The sequence below is a fragment of the Pseudophryne corroboree genome, chromosome 3 (assembly GCF_028390025.1).
Source record: "Pseudophryne corroboree isolate aPseCor3 chromosome 3, aPseCor3.hap2, whole genome shotgun sequence".
Taxonomy (NCBI): domain Eukaryota; kingdom Metazoa; phylum Chordata; class Amphibia; order Anura; family Myobatrachidae; genus Pseudophryne; species Pseudophryne corroboree.
In genome coordinates, this window is record NC_086446.1 from 186,754,185 (window position 1) to 186,772,611 (window position 18,427).

The following is an 18,427-nucleotide window of genomic DNA, read 5'->3' on the forward strand; positions in this document are numbered from 1 at the left end:
AATAATAACCCGATTTTTGTAACAATAACTATGTACAAGTATTGCAGACAATCTGCACTTGGGATGGGCGCCCAGCATCCACTACGGACTACGAGAAATAGAATTATCGGTAAGTAAATTCTTATTTTCTCTGACGTCCTAAGTGGATGCTGGGGACTCCGTAAGGACCATGGGGATTATACCAAAGCTCCCAAACGGGCGGGAGAGTGCGGATGACTCTGCAGCACCGAATGAGAGAACTCCAGGTCCTCCTCAGCCAGGGTATCAAATTTGTAGAATTTTGCAAACGTGTTTGCCCCTGACCAAGTAGCAGCTCTGCAAAGTTGTAAAGCCGAGACCCCTCGGGCAGCCGCCCAAGATGAGCCCACCTTCCTTGTGGAATGGGCATTTACATATTTTGGCTGTGGCAGGCCTGCCACAGAATGTGCAAGCTGAATTGTACTACACATCCAACTAGCAAACGTCTGCTTAGAAGCAAGAGCACCCAGTTTGTTGGGTGCATACAGGATAACAGCAAGTCAGTTTTCCGGACTCCAGCCGTCCTGGAAACATATATTTTCAGGGCCCTGACAACATCTAGCAACCCGGAGTCCTCCAAGTCCCTAGTAGCCGCAGGTACCACAATAAGCTGGTTCAGGTGAAACGCTGACACCACCTTAGGGAGAAACTGGGGACGAGTCCGCAGCTCTGCCCTGTCCGAATGGACAATCAGATATGGGCTTTTGTGAGACAAAGCCGCCAATTCTGACACTCGCCTGGCCGAGGCCAGGGCCAACAGCATGGTCACTTTCCATGTGAGATATTTCAAATCCACAGATTTGAGCGGTTTAAACCAATGTGATTTGAGGAATCCCAGAACTACGTTGAGATCCCACAGTGCCACTGGAGGCACAAAAGGGGGTTGTATATGCAGTACTCCCTTGACAAACTTCTGGACTTCAGGAACTGAAGCCAATTCTTTTTGGAAGAAAATCGACAGGGCCGAAATTTGAACCTTAATGGACCCCAATTTGAGGCCCATAGACACTCCTGTTTGCAGGAAATGCAGGAATCGACCGAGTTGAAATTCCTCCGTGGGGGCCTTCCTGGCCTCACACCATGCAACATATTTTCGCCACATGTGGTGATAATGTTGTGCGGTCACCTCCTTCCTGGCTCTGACCAGGGTAGGGATGACCTCTTCCGGAATGCCTTTTTCCCTTAGGATCCGGCGTTCAACCGCCATGCCGTCAAACGCAGCCGCGGTAAGACTTGGAACAGACATGATCCTTGCTGAAGCAAGTCCCTTCTTAGTATCTCTTGAAGTTCCGGGTACCAAGTCCTTCTTGGCCACTCCGGAGCCACGAGTATAGTTCTTACTCCTCTCCGTCTTATAATGATAGGCAGAGGAGGGAACACATACACCGACTGGTACACCCACGGTGTTACCAGAGCGTCCCTGCTATTGCCTGAGGGTCTCTTGACCTGGCGCAATACCTGTCCAGTTTTTTTGTTCAGACGGGACGCCATCATGTCCACCTTTGGTCTTTCCCAACGGTTCACAATCATGTGGAAGACTTCCAGATGAAGTCCCCACTCTCCCGGGTGGAGGTCGTGCCTGCTGAGGAAGTCTGCTTCCCAGTTGTCCACTCCCGGAATGAACACCGCTGACAGTGTTATCACATGATTTTTCGCCCAGCGAAGAATCCTTGCTGCCATTGCCCTCCTGCTTCTTGTGCCGCCCTGTCTGTTTACGTGGGCGACTGCCGTGATGTTGTCCGACTGGATCAGCACCGGTTGACTTTGAAGCAGAGGTCTTCCTAGGCTCAGAGCATTGTAAATTGCCCTTAGCTCCAGTATATTTATGTGGAGAGAAGTCTCCAGACTTGACCACACTCCTTGGAAATTTCTTCCCTGTGTGACTGCTCCCCAGCCTCTCAGGCTGGCATCCGTGGTCACCAGGACCCAGTCCTGAATGCCGAATCTGCTGCCCTCTAGTAGATGAGCACTCTGCAGCCACCACAGAAGAGACACCCTTGTCCTTGGAGACAGGATTATCCGCTGATGCATCTGAAGATGCGATCCGGACCATTCGTCCAGCAGATCCCACTGAAAAATTCTTGCGTGAAATCTGCCGAATGGAATTGCTTCGTAAGAAGCCACCATTTTTCCCAGGACTCTTGTGCATTGATGCACTGACACTTGGCCTGGTTCTAGGAGGTTCCTAACTAGCTCGGATAACTCCCTGGCTTTCTCCTCCGGGAGAAACACCTTTTTCTGGACTGTGTCTAGAATCATCCCTAGGAACAGCAGACGTGTCGTCGGAATCAGCTGCGATTTTGGAATATTTAGAATCCACCCGTGCTGTCGTAGAACTACTTGAGATAGTGCTACTCCGACCTCCAACTGTTCTCTGGACCTTGCCCTTATCAGGAGATCGTCCAAGTAAGGGATAATTAAGACGCCTTTTCTTTGAAGAAGAATCATCATTTCGGCCATTACCTTGGTAAAGACCCGGGGTGCCGTGGACAATCCAAACGGCAGCGTCTGAAACGGATAGTGACAGTTCTGTACCATGAACCTGAGGTACCCTTGGTGAGAAGGGCAAATTGGGACATGGAGGTAAGCATCCTTGATGTCCAGGGACACCATATAGTCCCCTTCTTCCTGGTTCGCTATCACTGCTCTGAGTGACTCCATCTTGATTTGAACCTTTGTATGTTCAAAGATTTCAGATTTAGAATAGGTCTCACCGAGCCGTCTGGCTTCAGTACCACAAATAGTGTGGAATAATACCCCTTTCCTTGTTGTAGGAGGGGTACTTTGATTATCACCTGCTGGGAATACAGCTTGTGAATTGTTTCCAATACTGCCTCCCTGTCGGAGGGAGACGTTGGTAAAGCAGACTTCAGGAACCTGCGAGGGGGAGACGTCTCGAACTTCCAATCTGTACCCCTGGGATACTACTTGTAGGATCCAGGGGTCCACTTGCGAGTGAGCCCACTGCGCGCTGAAACTCTTGAGACGACCCCCCACCGCACCTGAGTCCGCTTGTACGGCCCCAGCGTCATGCTGAGGACTTGGCAGAAGCGGTGGAGGGCTTCTGTTCCTGGGAAGGAGCTGCCTGCTGCAGTCTTTTTCCCTTTCCTCTACCCCTGGGCAGATATGACTGGCCTTTTGCCCGCTTGCCCTTATGGGGACGAAAGGACTGAGGCTGAAAAGACGGTGTCTTTTTCTGCTGAGATGTGACTTGGGGTAAAAAAGGTGGATTTTCCAGTTGTTGCCGTGGCCACCAGGTCCGATGGACCGACCCCAAATAACTCCTCCCCTTTATACGGCAATACTTCCATGTGCCGTTTGGAATCTGCATCACCTGACCACTGTCGTGTCCATAAACATCTTCTGGCAGACATGGACATCGCACTTACTCTTGATGCCAGAGTGCAAATATCCCTCTGTGCATCTCGCATATATAGAAATGCATCTTTTAAATGCTCTATAGTCAATAAAATACTGTCCCTGTCAAGGGTATCAATATTTTCAGTCAGGGAATCCGACCAAGCCACCCCAGCGCTGCACATCCAGGCTGAGGCGATCGCTGGTCGCAGTATAACACCAGTATGTGTGTATATACTTTTTAGGATATTTTCCAGCCTCCTATCAGCTGGCTCCATGAGGGCGGCCGTATCTGGAGACGGTAACGCCACTTGTTTTGATAAGCGTGTGAGCGCCTTATCCACCCTAGGGGGTGTTTCCCAACGCACCCTAACTTCTGGCGGGAAAGGGTATAACGCCAATAATTTTCTATCGGGGGAAACCCACGCATCATCACACACTTCATTTAATTTATCTGATTCAGGAAAAACTACAGGTAGTTTTTTCACACCCCACATAATACCCTTTTTTGTGGTACTTGTAGTATCAGAAATATGTAACACCTCCTTCATTGCCCTTAACATGTAACGTGTGGCCCTAATGGAAAATACGTTTGTTTCTTCACCGTCGACACTGGAGTCAGTGTCCGTGTCTGTGTCGACCGACTGAGGTAATGGGCGTTTTAAAGCCCCTGACGGTGTTTGAGACGCCTGGACAGGTACTAATTGGTTTGCCGGCCGTCTCATGTCGTCAACCGACCTTGCAGCGTGTTGACATTATCACGTAATTCCCTAAATAAGCCATCCATTCCGGTGTCGACTCCCTAGAGAGTGACATCACCATTACAGGCAATTGCTCCGCCTCCTCACCAACATCGTCCTCATACATGTCGACACACACGTACCGACACACAGCACACACACAGGGAATGCTCTGATAGAGGACAGGACCCCACTAGCCCTTTGGGGAGACAGAGGGAGAGTTTGCCAGCACACACCAAAACGCTATAATTATACAGGGACAACCTTATATAAGTGTTTTCCCTTATAGCATCTTAATATATTATAATATCGCCACACAAAATGCCCCCCCTCTCTGTTTTAACCCTGTTTCTGTAGTGCAGTGCAGGGGAGAGCCTGGGAGCCTTCCTAGCAGCGGAGCTGTGTAGGAAAATGGCGCTGTGTGCTAAGGAGAATAGGCCCCGCCCCCTTTTCGGCGGGCTTCTTCTCCCGTTTTTCTGACAACCTGGCAGGGGTTAAATACATCCATATAGCCCCAGAGGCTATATGTGATGTATTTTTAGCCAGCATAGGTACTTTCATTGCTGCCCAGGGCGCCCCCCCCAGCGCCCTGCACCCTCAGTGACCGTTGGTGTGAAGTGTGCTGAGAGCAATGGCGCACAGCTGCCGTGCTGTGCGCTACCTTAAGAAGACTGGGAAGTCTTCAGCCGCCGATTTCTGGACCTCTTCTCTCTTCAGCATCTGCAAGGGGGTCGGCGGCGCGGCTCCGGTGACCCATCCAGGCTGTACCTGTGATCGTCCCTCTGGAGCTAATGTCCAGTAGCCTAAGAAGCCAATCCATCCTGCACGCAGGTGAGTTCACTTCTTCTCCCCTAAGTCCCTCGTTGCAGTGAGCCTGTTGCCAGCAGGACTCACTGAAAATAAAAAACCTAACAAAACTTTTACTCTAAGCAGCTCTTTAGGAGAGCCACCTAGATTGCACCCTTCTCGGCCGGGCACAAAAACCTAACTGAGGCTTGGAGGAGGGTCATAGGGGGAGGAGCCAGTGCACACCACCTGATCCTAAAGTTTTTACTTTTGTGCCCTGTCTCCTGCGGAGCCGCTATTCCCCATGGTCCTTACGGAGTCCCCAGCATCCACTTAGGACGTCAGAGAAACTACGGGTAGTTTTTTCTCTCCAAACATAATACCCTTTTTAGTGGTACCAGTAGTTATATCAGAAATGTTTAACACCTCTTTCATTGCCTCAATCATACAGTGAATGGCCTTAGTGGGCATCAGGTTTGACTCATCGTCGTCGACACTGGTGTCAGTATCAGTGTCGACATCTGGGTCTGCTTGAGTTAGCGGGCGTTTTAGAGCCCCTGACGACCCATGCGACGCCTGGGCAGGCACGAGCTGAGAAGTCGGCTGTCCCACATTTGGCATGTCGTCGATTTTCTTATATAAGGAGTCTATACGTGCACTCATTACTTTCCATAAGCCCATCCACTCAGGTGTCTGCCCCGCAGGGGGTGACATCCCTTCTAAAGGCATCTGCTCCGCCTCCACATCATTATCCTCATCAAACATGTCGACACCGCCGTACCGACACACCGCACACACACAAGGAATGCTCCGAATGAGGACAGGACCCACAAAAGCCCTTTGGGGGGACAGAGTGAGAGTATGCCAGCACACACCAGAGCGCTATATAATGCAGGGACTAACTGAGTTATGTCCCCTATAGCTGCTTTTTATATTATATATATGTATTGCGCCCAAATTTAGTGCCCCCCCTCTCTGTTTTTACCCTGTTCTGAAGTGTAGACTGCAGGGGAGAGCCAGGGAGCTTCCTTCCAGCGGATCTGTGAAGGAGAAATGGCGCCAGTGTGTCTGAGGGAGATAGCTCCGCCCCTTTTCCGCGGCCTATTCTCCCGCTTTTTTCTGGATTCTGGCAGGGGTATTTACCACATATATAGCCTCTGGGGCTATATATTGTGGTATTTTTGCCAGCCAAGGTGTTTTTATTGCAGCTCAGGGCGCCCCCCCCCCCCCCCCCAAGCGCCCTGCACCCTCAGTGACCGGAGTGTGAAGTGTGCATGAGGAGCAATGGCGCACAGCTGCAGTGCTGTGCGCTACCTTGGTGAAGACTGATGTCTTCTGCCACCGTTTTTCCGGACCTCTTCTTGCTCTGGCTCTGTAAGGGGGACGGCGGCGCGGCTCCGGGACCGAACACCAAGGACTGGCCTGCAGTCGATCCCTCTGGAGCTAATGGTGTCCAGTAGCCTAAGAAGCCCAATCCGGCTGCAAGCAGGCGAGTTCGCTTCTTCTCCCCTTAGCCCCTCGCTGCAGTGAGCCTGTTGCCAGCAGGTCTCACTGAAAATAAAAAACCTAAAACTATACTTTCTTTCTAAGGGCTCAGGAGAGCCCCTAGTGTGCATCCAACCTCGGCCGGGCACGAAATCTAACTGAGGCTTGGAGGAGGGTCATAGTGGGAGGAGCCAGTGCACACCAGGTAGTCCTAAATCTTTCTAGAGTGCCCAGCCTCCTTCGGAGCCCGCTATTCCCCATGGTCCTTACAGAGTTCCCAGCATCCACTAGGACGTTAGAGAAACACATCAATCATTTTAGCAAATCTAGCAGCAACCTTCAGTTTTAATAAGAATAAATTAAATGCTAAACTTTCATACAAGGTTCAAAGTGACAACAAATAAACATTTTAAACCCATTTAAAGTATTTACACAATAGCGGAAACATAAAAAAAATGAAACGCTGCAATGATTAATTGATCGAACAGTATAACAAATACACCCACCTGTGCTCGTCCTAAGAGAGCCTCCACTTCCTTGTTGTGCTCTATTGCAGTTTCAAAGGACTGCAAGAACTGAGACACCAAAGGGTCCACCACCTTTTTGGTGGCCTTATACTTTTCGTGGATGATTTTGAGTAAGCCACACTTCTTCACTGGGCCTGAATTAAAAGAGAAAACTTTGGATGTCAACATAAACTTCACCTACAGTTTATTCAAACCTAATAGGGATATGCAACTCAGAACCACTGAGACAACTAGTACATTATACAGCTCTACAATTCTATTCTCCATTAATATGATGCACGCTCCTATCCTTACAGCTTGCACAAAATGGACCACACAGCACTTGAGGTGGCTTTTATCCAGTATATTCCCCATTAGGGTGGCCAATCCCACGGCCTAAAATTGTCCGGCTTCCAATCCCGGGGATATTGGGATTGGCCATCACTTTAGTATTTTCTAGCACATACTGGGGTAAGGGCGAGATCATTTTTTTTTTTATAAATGTATGCAAATGGGGAAGACAAAAAAAAAGATGCACCAAGAAACCCAGAGCCACTGCATAATATAAGACACAATTTATAAAGTAGGCATGTCAATCTTTACTTTCTAACCATTGAAGGCTTTACAGTACAGACACACGGTCTTCTTGCGGCATTTATCTGAGACTTTCTTTTTTAACCCTCTCTTCTGCAGATAAGCGAGCCCCGGCCTCTTCAGGTGATCCAAGAATTGCTTTCTCTCCTCTGTGGTCAGCATGATATGGGAGCAGTTCTTACAGATCATCTGGGAGAGAATCACAGTGGAGACAATCAGCCTAATAAATAGTTTACACTTTTTATGCTTGTAACTAGACCAATCAAATCTCATGAGTTCCTAATAGTATTTAATGCGTCATCTTACCTGTAATATGCCAATGACAGCCTTGAAATATCCAACATGAAAGCACGGTAACTCCAAGTCTAGGTAACCATAATGACCCAGACATTCAGCCAAGTTCTTTCCACATGTCAGACATGGACGGTCCTTCTCGCTAGTACCCTAGAGCACAAAACAAACAGACATTTGTGTGCAGACAAACAAAGAAAGGATGGCAGAAATGTTAAGTATACTTTGTCTGTTACAAGTTTAGGTGGACTTTTCCCACCAATTTAACATGAAAACAAAATATAAAGTGAAAACTGAACACTTCCCATACACAACCAATATGTCATTTAAATTGCAACAATAAGAAATATTATAAGCTTTACATAGACAGCATTGCTGTTCGGATACCAAAAAAGACAAGAACACCATTCACATATCCCTCCTTTTGAATTGTATTAGTACTTTTAATGCATGAATTAGAACATTCATCTGGGGCGGCATAGCAAAGTGTCACTGGCTTTCAGCAAATACTCCCTACAGGGCCTATTACACTCACAGTATGTTTTAATATGTTCTGAAAGAGCTTAAACAGGAACTAAATCCCTTTGTAATTCCCTACATTAATGGTAGGAATAGATTATCTCTCTCTCTATATCTATCTATATTTATCCAATTTCAATTCAGTTTGTAGCTGGGAGACACGTGAAGACTTACAAGAGATGTAAGTCTTCACGTGTCTCACAATTTTTATTAAGATGAAGGTGATGAAGCTCCAAACTTCAATTTGCTGCATATGCTCCTTTATCAACTGTATAGTAGGGAAGAAATTGTGCAGGGCCCTGTGGCTTTTCTGCATACAAGAAAACTATTGGAAGCAGCTATAAAACAAAATGATGTTAGTAGCACCACTAAAGGGAATAACCGACGTCACCATAATTTTATCTTTTCAATTAATCAAACAAAGATGAAAACAGAAAATAATGCTACATACAGTACAGGCCATGCAAACAACTTCTTGTGTTTGAAAAAATAAAAATTATATTATATATATATATATATATATATATATATATATACACATACACACACACACATACAGGTTGAGTATCCCATATCCAAACATTCCGAAATACAGAATTTTTTTGAGTGAGATAGTGAAACCTTTGTTTTCTGATGGCTCAGTGTACACAAACTGTTTAATACACAATGTTATAAAATATATTGTTTTAAATGATCTACAGGCTGTGTGTATAAGGTGTATATGAAACATAAATGAATTGTGTGAATGTACACACACTTTGTTTAATGCACAAAGTTATTAAAAATATTGGCTAAAATGACCTTCAGGCTGTATATAAGGTGTATATGAAACATAAATGCATTCTGTGCTTAGACTTGGGTCCCATCGCCATGATATCTCATTATGGTATGCAATTATTCCATATAAAACCATGTACCAAGGAATAACTTGAACTCAAAGTTTTTTTAACTGAGCAGTAACCTATTAGAAAGCTTCTAGAGCAGGCATTCCCAACCACGGTCCTCAAGGCACACCAACAGTGCAGATTTTAGTGATATCCAGGCTGCAGCACAGATGGTTAAATCAAAATAACTGAGCTACTAATTAAGTCAACTGTGCTGAAGCCTGGATATCACTAAAACCTGCACTGTTCGTGTGCCTTGAGGACCGTGGCTGGGAATGCCTGTTATAGAGGATACTATGTTGGTGACTTATTAGATAATACTTGGAAACAAGAAGAAGACAAAACTTGATTGCTGCACGTTCACTTACCATGCGATGATCAAGAACTCCATAAGGAAGAGGTGAATGGTTATTGTCTTGGCTATACAGACTCTTGCTTACCACCTGGATATGTGCCTGCTGCCTCATCTGCTCTGCAGACTTCACCCCAAAACAGATGTGACTTCTAGAAAAGCATGAATGAAAACAGTAAACAGATGCAGTGTCAAATCAGATCAATTTGTAAATGCTCCAACATTTTGCAATGCTGTACCGCTATTTTTATATACAAACACATCCCTGGATTGTTTATTGTCAAAGTCGAAAAATATTGTAGTACACACAGCACGTACTAACAACACACACATGCCCGCTGCGCGTGCACTTGTTCCGCCGTGCGTGCACATATCCGCAATTTGCGTATGATCGCTCCCGCGGTCCTGCGCGTGGTATGGGTATTTACGGCGGAGTTTGTGAGCGCATAGAGGGTTATCAAAACATTACATATTTAATCCAAATAGTGCACATTGTACACATAGCCCCCCTGCACCACATCAGCAAGTATCGACAGTTTAAATGATTCCAGGACTAAGGGATTCGCCTTTGCATGATAGGAAGGGACAGACTAAGGTTATAAGGTGATGTCTAGTATCCAGCTGTAGAGTATTTTAAGGGTAACATTCCGGTGTTGGTTAGAGGAAGATCACATGTTCCTGCGTATAGTTATGTGCAGAAGTAGAATATAGATATAAACTGTATTTACTGTATATTATGTATGCGGCGGGAATCCAGAGGAGACCACCCACAAGAGCAGTTGAGAAAGACATCGCCCAGCTTTTCAAATCAACCTATGACCTCTCCTGTAATGTAAAGATGCATCTCTGTGTCCAATGGACAAAAGGGATTACAGTATCCATTATATTGTTTATGGAAGTATTGTATAAAAAGCCTGTTGCTGCCTGGCCGGTCAGAAGACTCTGAACGCTATCTACCTGATGAGCGGAGGACTGGACCAGGTTGCGCAAGCAAATATTCTCACGTATGTACATTGACTGTAGCCATTTTACTCTGTTGTATATTGTAGTGTATAAATTGTATTGTTATCCCCTTCCAGATATATACGCTGAGGTTTCGGAGCCCAGTGTTTAACTACAAGTCGGTATTGTGTCCTCTTTTCCCTGCTAGGGTTTAAAGCGTATTACATTACCTAACTGTATAAGGTTTAAGAGTGTATTGATAAGGTGTGTACGCACTGCGGGTACTTTATACCGTCAGCGCTGCATCAGGTTTAAGGTGTAACATCATTGCAGTGCTTTGCTGCATAAGGTTTAAGGTGTAACATCATTGCAGTGCTTTGCTGCATAAGGTTTAGTGAGTAATAATATCATTGCATTGCAATATTAACAAGGTTTAAAGTATATAAAGAGTGTGTGCGCGCTGTGTGTACTTTGTACACCCAGCGCGGCGTTTGTACGCTAAGTCCGTACAAGGTACGGGACTCTGTACGCAAATAGCGTACAAAGTGCGTAGCGTGTGTATTAAGTCTAGCGGCCGCAGCAGCTCCATGGTAAAAGTGTATTTAGAGGTATAGCTTTATGGTTTAAGATAATATTGACATTATCATTATTTAGGCCACCATTAAGGATTTATAGTTATGCAATGTCATGAACTGCCATATCAATCACAGTCACATGTACCGATGTGAATAAAATATTCTCCACAAAGCCCTGCACAACATAAAAAAAATAAACAATCAGGCAATAACGAGGTCACAGCAAAACCCAGGAACACAGTACTAGAATGCAGCAAGACTAACTTCTGTGACACTATTCGAGAACAATGTACAGTGTGCAGGGGATCCGGTCAGCATACCGGCGGTAGGTGGGTTTTATTCAAATAAATCATAACCACTGCTTCAGAGATACTTTTATGCAGAATTTCAGGGACGTGTAGTCAGGGGAGGCAGTGCCTCCCCTGTCATCAATGATTAAAATAATACAAAAAGATACATATGACACATATTCAGTGTCATATGTATCTTCTTTATATTACTCTAATCATTTTAGATTATTAAACTAGTTTGGGAGGCACTGATAGCTAGTGCCTCCCGCTGACAGTGGGAACGGGGACAGAGCAGGGGGCGGGGCCAAACACTGGGCTGTAAAAGCCCATTAAAAAAAAAAAAACACTGAAAGCAGCACTTCTACAAGTGCCTCGCTGGCAGGGAAAATACGCCCCTGCCAGCGAGGCACATGTGATTGGACAGCGGATCCAGTGCTGGATCCGCTGGTCCAATCACACAGCGGCAGCAGGACAAGGGAGGGACTCAGAGCTCTCCCTTCCGCTACTGACCACCTGGTGACAGCATCTGCCACTGAGTACCCGGTGATCTACAGCTGGAAGAACCGGCGCCTCAAGTGTGGGACCCTTTTGGTAGCTCGCTTCTCCTTGGGGAGCTTCTCTCCGTTTACCACCTGCACACCCCGGCTGAGTTGCGGCTCCTGGCAGTGGCAAGCTTTGTTGTCATGAGAGTATGGGGTGGATGAGGAGCAGCGCCCTATCCCCATGCTGCGGGCTCCATCGGCCGCTCTGCTCGTTAGCAGTACTCAATATCAGGGACGTGCAGTCTCAGTCTCCCTCTCTCTTTTTACACCTGTGGATTACTTTAGGAACGAAGAGGACCGAGCTTCACTGAATTGTTTGTAAGTATCATTTTCATTTTTACAGGTACCCCTATTGGATTCTACATGGACAAGTGGACGTGATTCTCAGCGTTGGATGTAGTAAGTATGTGAGTGTGTAAGCGTGTTTTAATAATAAGAATTTACTCACCGGTAATTCTATTTCTCGTAGTCCGTAGTGGATGCTGGGAACTCCGTAAGGACCATGGGGAATAGCGGGCTCCGAAGGAGGCTGGGCACTCTAGAAAGATTTATGACTACCTGGTGTGCACTGGCTCCTCCCACTATGACCCTCCTCCAAGCCTCAGTTAGGACACTGTGCCCGGACGAGCAGACATAATAAGGAAGGATTTAGAATCCCGGGTAAGACTCTTACCAGCCACACCAATCACACCGTACAACTCGTGATACTATATCCAGTTTGACAGTATGAAAATAACTGAGCCTCTCAACAGATGGCTCAACAATAACCCTTTAGTTAACAATAACTATTTACAAGTATTGCAGACAATCCGCACTTGGGATGGGCGCCCAGCATCCACTACGGACTACGAGAAATAGAATTACCGGTGAGTAAATTCTTATTTTCTCTAACGTCCTAGTGGATGCTGGGAACTCCGTAAGGACCATGGGGATTATACCAAAGCTCCCAAACGGGCGGGAGAGTGCGGATGACTCTGTAGCACCGAATGAGAGAACTCCAGGTCCTCCTCAGCCAGGGTATCAAATTTGTAGAATTTTGCAAACGTGTTTGCCCCTGACCAAGTAGCTGCTCGGCAAAGTTGTAAAGCCGAGACCCCTCGGGCAGCCGCCCAAGATGAGCCCACCTTCCTTGTGGAATGGGCATTTACAGATTTTGGCTGTGGTATGCCTGCCACAGAATGTGCAAGCTGAATTGTACTACAAATCCAGCGAGCAATAGACTGCTTAGAAGCAGGAGCACCCAGCTTGTTGGGTGCATACAGGATAAACAGCGAGTCAGATTATCTGACTCCAGCCGTCCTGGAAACATATATTTTCAGGGCCCTGACAACGTCTAGCAACTTGGAGTCCTCCAATTCACTAGTAGCCGCCGGCACCACAATAGGCTGGTTCAGGAGAAACGCTGACACCACCTTAGGGAGAAATTGGGGACGAGTCCTCAACTCTGCCCTATCCATATGGAAAATCAGATAAGGGCTTTTACATGATAAAGCCGCCAATTCTGACACTCGCCTGGCTGAAGCCAAGGCTAATAACATGACCACTTTCCACGTGAGATATTTCAGATCCACGGTTTTTAGTGGCTCAAACCAATGTGATTTTAAGAAACTCAACATCACGTTGAGATCCCAAGGTGCCACTGGAGGCACAAACGGGGGCTGAATATGCAGCACTCCTTTTACAAAAGTCTGAACTTCAGGTACTGAAGCTAGTTCTTTTTGAAAGAAAATCGACAGAGCCGAGATCTGTACTTTAATGGAGCCTAGTTTTAGGCCCATATCCACTCCTGCTTGCAAGAAATGCAGAAATTGACCTAGTTGAAATTCCTCTGTTGGGGCCTTATTGGCCTCGCACCATGCAACATATTTTCGCCATATGCGGTGATAATGCGTTGCCGTAACATCTTTCCTGGCCTCAATAAGCGTAGGAATGACTTCTTCCGGAATACCCTTTTCCTTTAGGATCCGGTGTTCAACCGCCATGCCGTCAAACGCAGCCGCGGTAAGTCTTGGAACAGACAGGGCCCCTGCTGTATCAGGTCCTGTCTGAGCGGTAGAGGCCACGGGTCCTCTGAGAGCATCTCTTGAAGTTCCGGGTACCACGCTCGTCTTGGCCAATCCGGAACCACAAGAATTGTGTTTACTCCTCGCTTTCTTATTATTCTCAATACCTTTGGAATGAGAGGCAGAGGAGGGAACACATAAACCGACTGGTACACCCACGGTGTCACTAGAGCGTCCACAGCTATCGCCTGAGGGTCCCTTGACCTGGCGTAATATCTTTTTAACTTTTTGTTGAGACGGGACGCCATCATGTCCACCTGTGGTTTTTCCCAACGGTTTACCAGCATCTGGAAGACTTCTTGGTGAAGTGCCCACTCCCCCGGGTGGAGGTCGTGTCTGCTGAGGAAGTCTGCTTCCCAGTTGTCCACTCCCGGAATGAACACTGCTGACAGTGCTAGTACATGATTCTCCGCCCATCGGAGAATTTTTGTGGCTTCTGCCATCGCCATCCTGCTTCTTGTGCCGCCCTGTCGATTTACATGGGCGACTGCCGTGATGTTGTCCGACTGGATCAGCACCGGCTGGTGTAGGAGCAGGGCTTTTGCTCGACTTAGGGCATTGTAGATGGCCCTTAGTTCCAGAATATTTTGTGAAGGGAAGTCTCCTGACTCGACCATAGTCCTTGGAAGTTTCTTCCCTGTATGACTGCCCCCCAGCCTCGAAGGCTGGCATCCGTGGTCACCAGGACCCAGTCCTGTATTCCGAACCTGCGGCCCTCTAGAAGATGGGCACTCTGCAGCTACCACAGTAGAGACACCCTGGTTCTTGGAGACAGGGTTATTAAGCGATGCATCTGAAGATGCGATCCGGACCACTGGTCCAACAGGTCCCACTGAAAGATTCTGGCATGGAACCTGCCGAAGGGAATTGCTTCGTAAGAAGCTACCATCTTTCCCAGGACCTGTGTGCAGCGATGCACTGATACCTGTTTTGGTTTCAGGAGGTCTCTGACTAGAGATGACAACTCCCTGGCTTTCTCCTCCGGGAGAAACACTTTCTTCTGGACTGTATCCAGAATCATACCCAGGAACAGTAGCCGTGTCGTCGGAACCAGCTGTGACTTTGGGATATTCAGAATCCAGCCGTGCTGGTGCAGCACCTCCTGAGATAGTGCTACTCCCACCAACAACTGTTCCTTGGACCTCGCTTTTATTAGGAGATCGTCCAAGTACGGGATAATTAAAACTCCCTTTCTTCGAAGGAGTATCATCATTTCCGCCATAACCTTGGTAAATACCCTCGGTGCCGTGGACAGTCCAAACGGCAGCGTCTGGAATTGGTAATGGCAATCCTGTACCACAAATCTGAGGTACTCCTGGTGAGGATGGTAAATGGGGACATGCAAGTAAGCATCCTTGATGTCCAGGGATACCATGTAATCCCCCTCGTCCAGGCTTGCAATAACCGCCCTGAGCGATTCCATCTTGAACTTGAATTTCTTTATGTACGTGTTCAAGGATTTCAAATTTAGAATGGGTCTCACCGAACCGTCCGGTTTCGGTACCACAAATAGTGTGGAATAATAACCGTGGCCTTGTTGAAGTAGGGGTACCTTGATTATCACCTGCTGGGAATACAGCTTGTGAATTGCCGCTAGCACCGCCTCTCTGTCTGAGGGAGCAATCGGCAAGGTAGATTTTAGGAACCGGTGGGGTGGGGACGCCTCGAATTCCAGCTTGTACCCCTGAGATACCCCATAGATACTATTTGCAGGATCCAGGGATCCACCTGTGAGCGAACCCACTGATCGCTGAAATTTTTGAGGCGACCCCCCACCGTACCTGGCTCCGCTTGTGGAGCCCCACCGTCATGCGGCGGACTTGGAAGAAGAAGCGGGGGAGGACTTTTGCTCCTGGGAACCTGCTGTTTGTTGCAGCCTTTTTCCCCTACCTCTGCCTCTGGACAGAAAGGACCCGCCTTTTCCACGCCTGTTTTTCTGGGTCCGAAAGGACTGAACCTGATAAAACAGCGCCTTCTTAGGCTGTGAGGGGACATGGGGTAAAAATGCTGACTTCCCAGACGTTGCTGTGGAAACTAGGTCCGAGAGACCATCCCCAAATAATTCCTCACCCTTATATGGTAACACTTCCATGTGCTTTTTTGAATCTGCATCTCCTGTCCACTGGCGAGTCCATAAGCCTCTCCTAGCAGAAATGGACAATGCACTTACTTTAAGATGCCAGTCGGCAGATTTCCCTTTGTGCATCTCTCATATATAAGACTGAGTCTTTTATATGGTCTATGGTTAACAGGATCGTGTCTCTGTCTAATGTGTCAATATTTTCTGACAGTTTATCTGACCATGCAGCGGCAGCACTGCACATCCAAGCTGACGCAATAGCTGGCCTAAGTATAATGCCTGTGTGTGTATATACAGACTTCAGGATCGCCTCCTGCTTTCTATCAGCAGGTTCCTTGAGGGCGGCCGTATCCGGAGACGGTAGTGCCACCTTTTTAGACAAACGTGTGAGCGCTTTATCCACCCTAGGAGGTGTTTCCCAACGTGACCTATCCTCTGGCGGGAAAGGGAACGCCATTAGTACCTTCTTAGGAATTACCAATTTTTTATCAGGGAAAGCCCACGCTTCTTCACACACTTCATTTAATTTATCTGATGGGGGAAAAACTACGGGTAGTTTTTTCTCCCCAAACATAATACCCTTTTTAGTGGTACCTGTATTTATATCAGAAATGTGTAACACCTCTTTCATTGCCTCAATCATGCAGTGAATGGCCTTAGTGGGCATCAGGTTAGACTCATCGTCGTCGACACTGGTGTCAGTATCAGTGTCGACATCTGGGTCTGCTTGAGGTAGCGGGCGTTTTAGAGCCCCTGACGACCCATGCGACGCCTGGGCAGGCACGATCTGAGAAGTCGGCTGTCCCACATTTGGCATGTCGTCGATTTTCTTATATAAGGAGTCTATACGTGCACTCATTACTTTCCATAAGCCCATCCACTCAGGTGTCTGCCCCGCAGGGGGTGACATCCCTTCTAAAGGCATCTGCTCCGCCTCCACATCATTATCCTCATCAAACATGTCGACACAGCCGTACCGACACACCGCACACACACAAGGAATGCTCCGAATGAGGACAGGACCCACAAAAGCCCTTTGGGGGGACAGAGTGAGAGTATGCCAGCACACACCAGAGCGCTATATAATGCAGGGACTAACTGAGTTATGTCCCCTATAGCTGCTTTTTATATTATATATATATTGCGCCTAAATTTAGTGCCCCCCCTCTCTGTTTTTACCCTGTTCTGTAGTGTAGACTGCAGGAGAGAGCCAGGGAGCTTCCTTCCAGCGGATCTGTGAAGGAGAAATGGCGCCAGTGTGTCTGAGGTAGATATCTCCGCCCCTTTTCCGCGGCCTATTCTCCCGCTTTTTTCTGGATTCTGGCAGGGGTAATTACCACATATATAGCCTCTGGGGCTATATATTGTGGTATTTTTGCCAGCCAAGGTGTTTTTATTGCTGCTCAGGGCGCCCCCCAAGCGCCCTGCACCCTCAGTGACCGGAGTGTGAAGTGTGCATGAGGAACAATGGCGCACAGCTGCAGTGCTGTGCGCTACCTTGGTGAAGACTGATGTCTTCTGCCGCCGTTTTTCCGGACCTCTTCTTGCTTCTGGCTCTGTAAGGGGGACGGCGGCGCAGCTCCGGGACCGAACACCAAGGACTGGCCTGCGGTCGATCCCTCTGGAGCTAATGGTGTCCAGTAGCCTAAGAAGCCCAATCCGGCTGCAAGCAGGCGAGTTCGCTTCTTCTCCCCTTAGTCCCTCGCTGCAGTGAGCCTGTTGCCAGCAGGTCTCACTGAAAATAAAAAACCTAAACTTTCTTTCTAAGGGCTCAGGAGAGCCCCTAGTGTGCATCCAACCTCGGCCGGGCACGAAATCTAACCGACGCTTGGAGGAGGGTCATAGTGGGAGGAGCCAGTGCACACCAGGTAGTCATAAATCTTTCTAGAGTGCCCAGCCTCCTTCGGAGCCCGCTATTCCCCACGGTCCTTACGGAGTTCCCAGCATCCACTAGGACGTTAGAGAAAAAAATTTTACTTTCAAGGTGGGTGTTTTGTGTTTTTATTTGGGTATTTTTGTTGTTGTAGAACTACCGGTACCAGTGGGACCGTTATTTCCCCGCATGCTGATACTTGAGGTTCTCCAAGTACCAGCAAGCGGGGGAGGCTTGCTGGGCCGTGTAGTTCCACAACAAAAAACAATAAAAAATTTTTTTACATTGTTTTACACACTTATGGCTATCAGCCCGGCACCCACCACCCAGGGCTGCTGGGGACAGCCTCGGGCTTCACCCCTGGCCCTTGGGTGCCTGGAGGGGGGGGGGGGGGCTTGATTTAAGGGTTCTCCACTCCTCCAGGGAACCCCGGCCAGGGGTGACTAGTTGGGGGGGTAATGCCACGGCCGCAGAGACCTACATAAATGTGTCCCCCGGCTGTGGCATTATGTCCCTGGCTAGTGGAGCCC

The 18,427-nt window shown here is 47.6% G+C and overlaps 1 protein-coding gene across 2 annotated transcripts in view; it reads right to left on the minus strand.

Moving 5' to 3' along the window:
• Positions 1–18,427, minus strand: part of POLR3A (RNA polymerase III subunit A) — a 229,662-nt gene that overhangs the window by 210,052 nt on the left and 1,183 nt on the right. For both annotated transcript variants that reach the window (XM_063958705.1, XM_063958706.1), the window contains exons 2-5: positions 9,549–9,684; positions 7,793–7,930; positions 7,504–7,675; positions 6,893–7,047 (exon numbers count right to left, since the gene is read on the minus strand). In XM_063958705.1, coding sequence (XP_063814775.1) covers positions 6,893–7,047; positions 7,504–7,675; positions 7,793–7,930; positions 9,549–9,684 — 601 coding nt within the window. The remainder of the gene's footprint in view (positions 1–6,892; positions 7,048–7,503; positions 7,676–7,792; positions 7,931–9,548; positions 9,685–18,427) is intronic.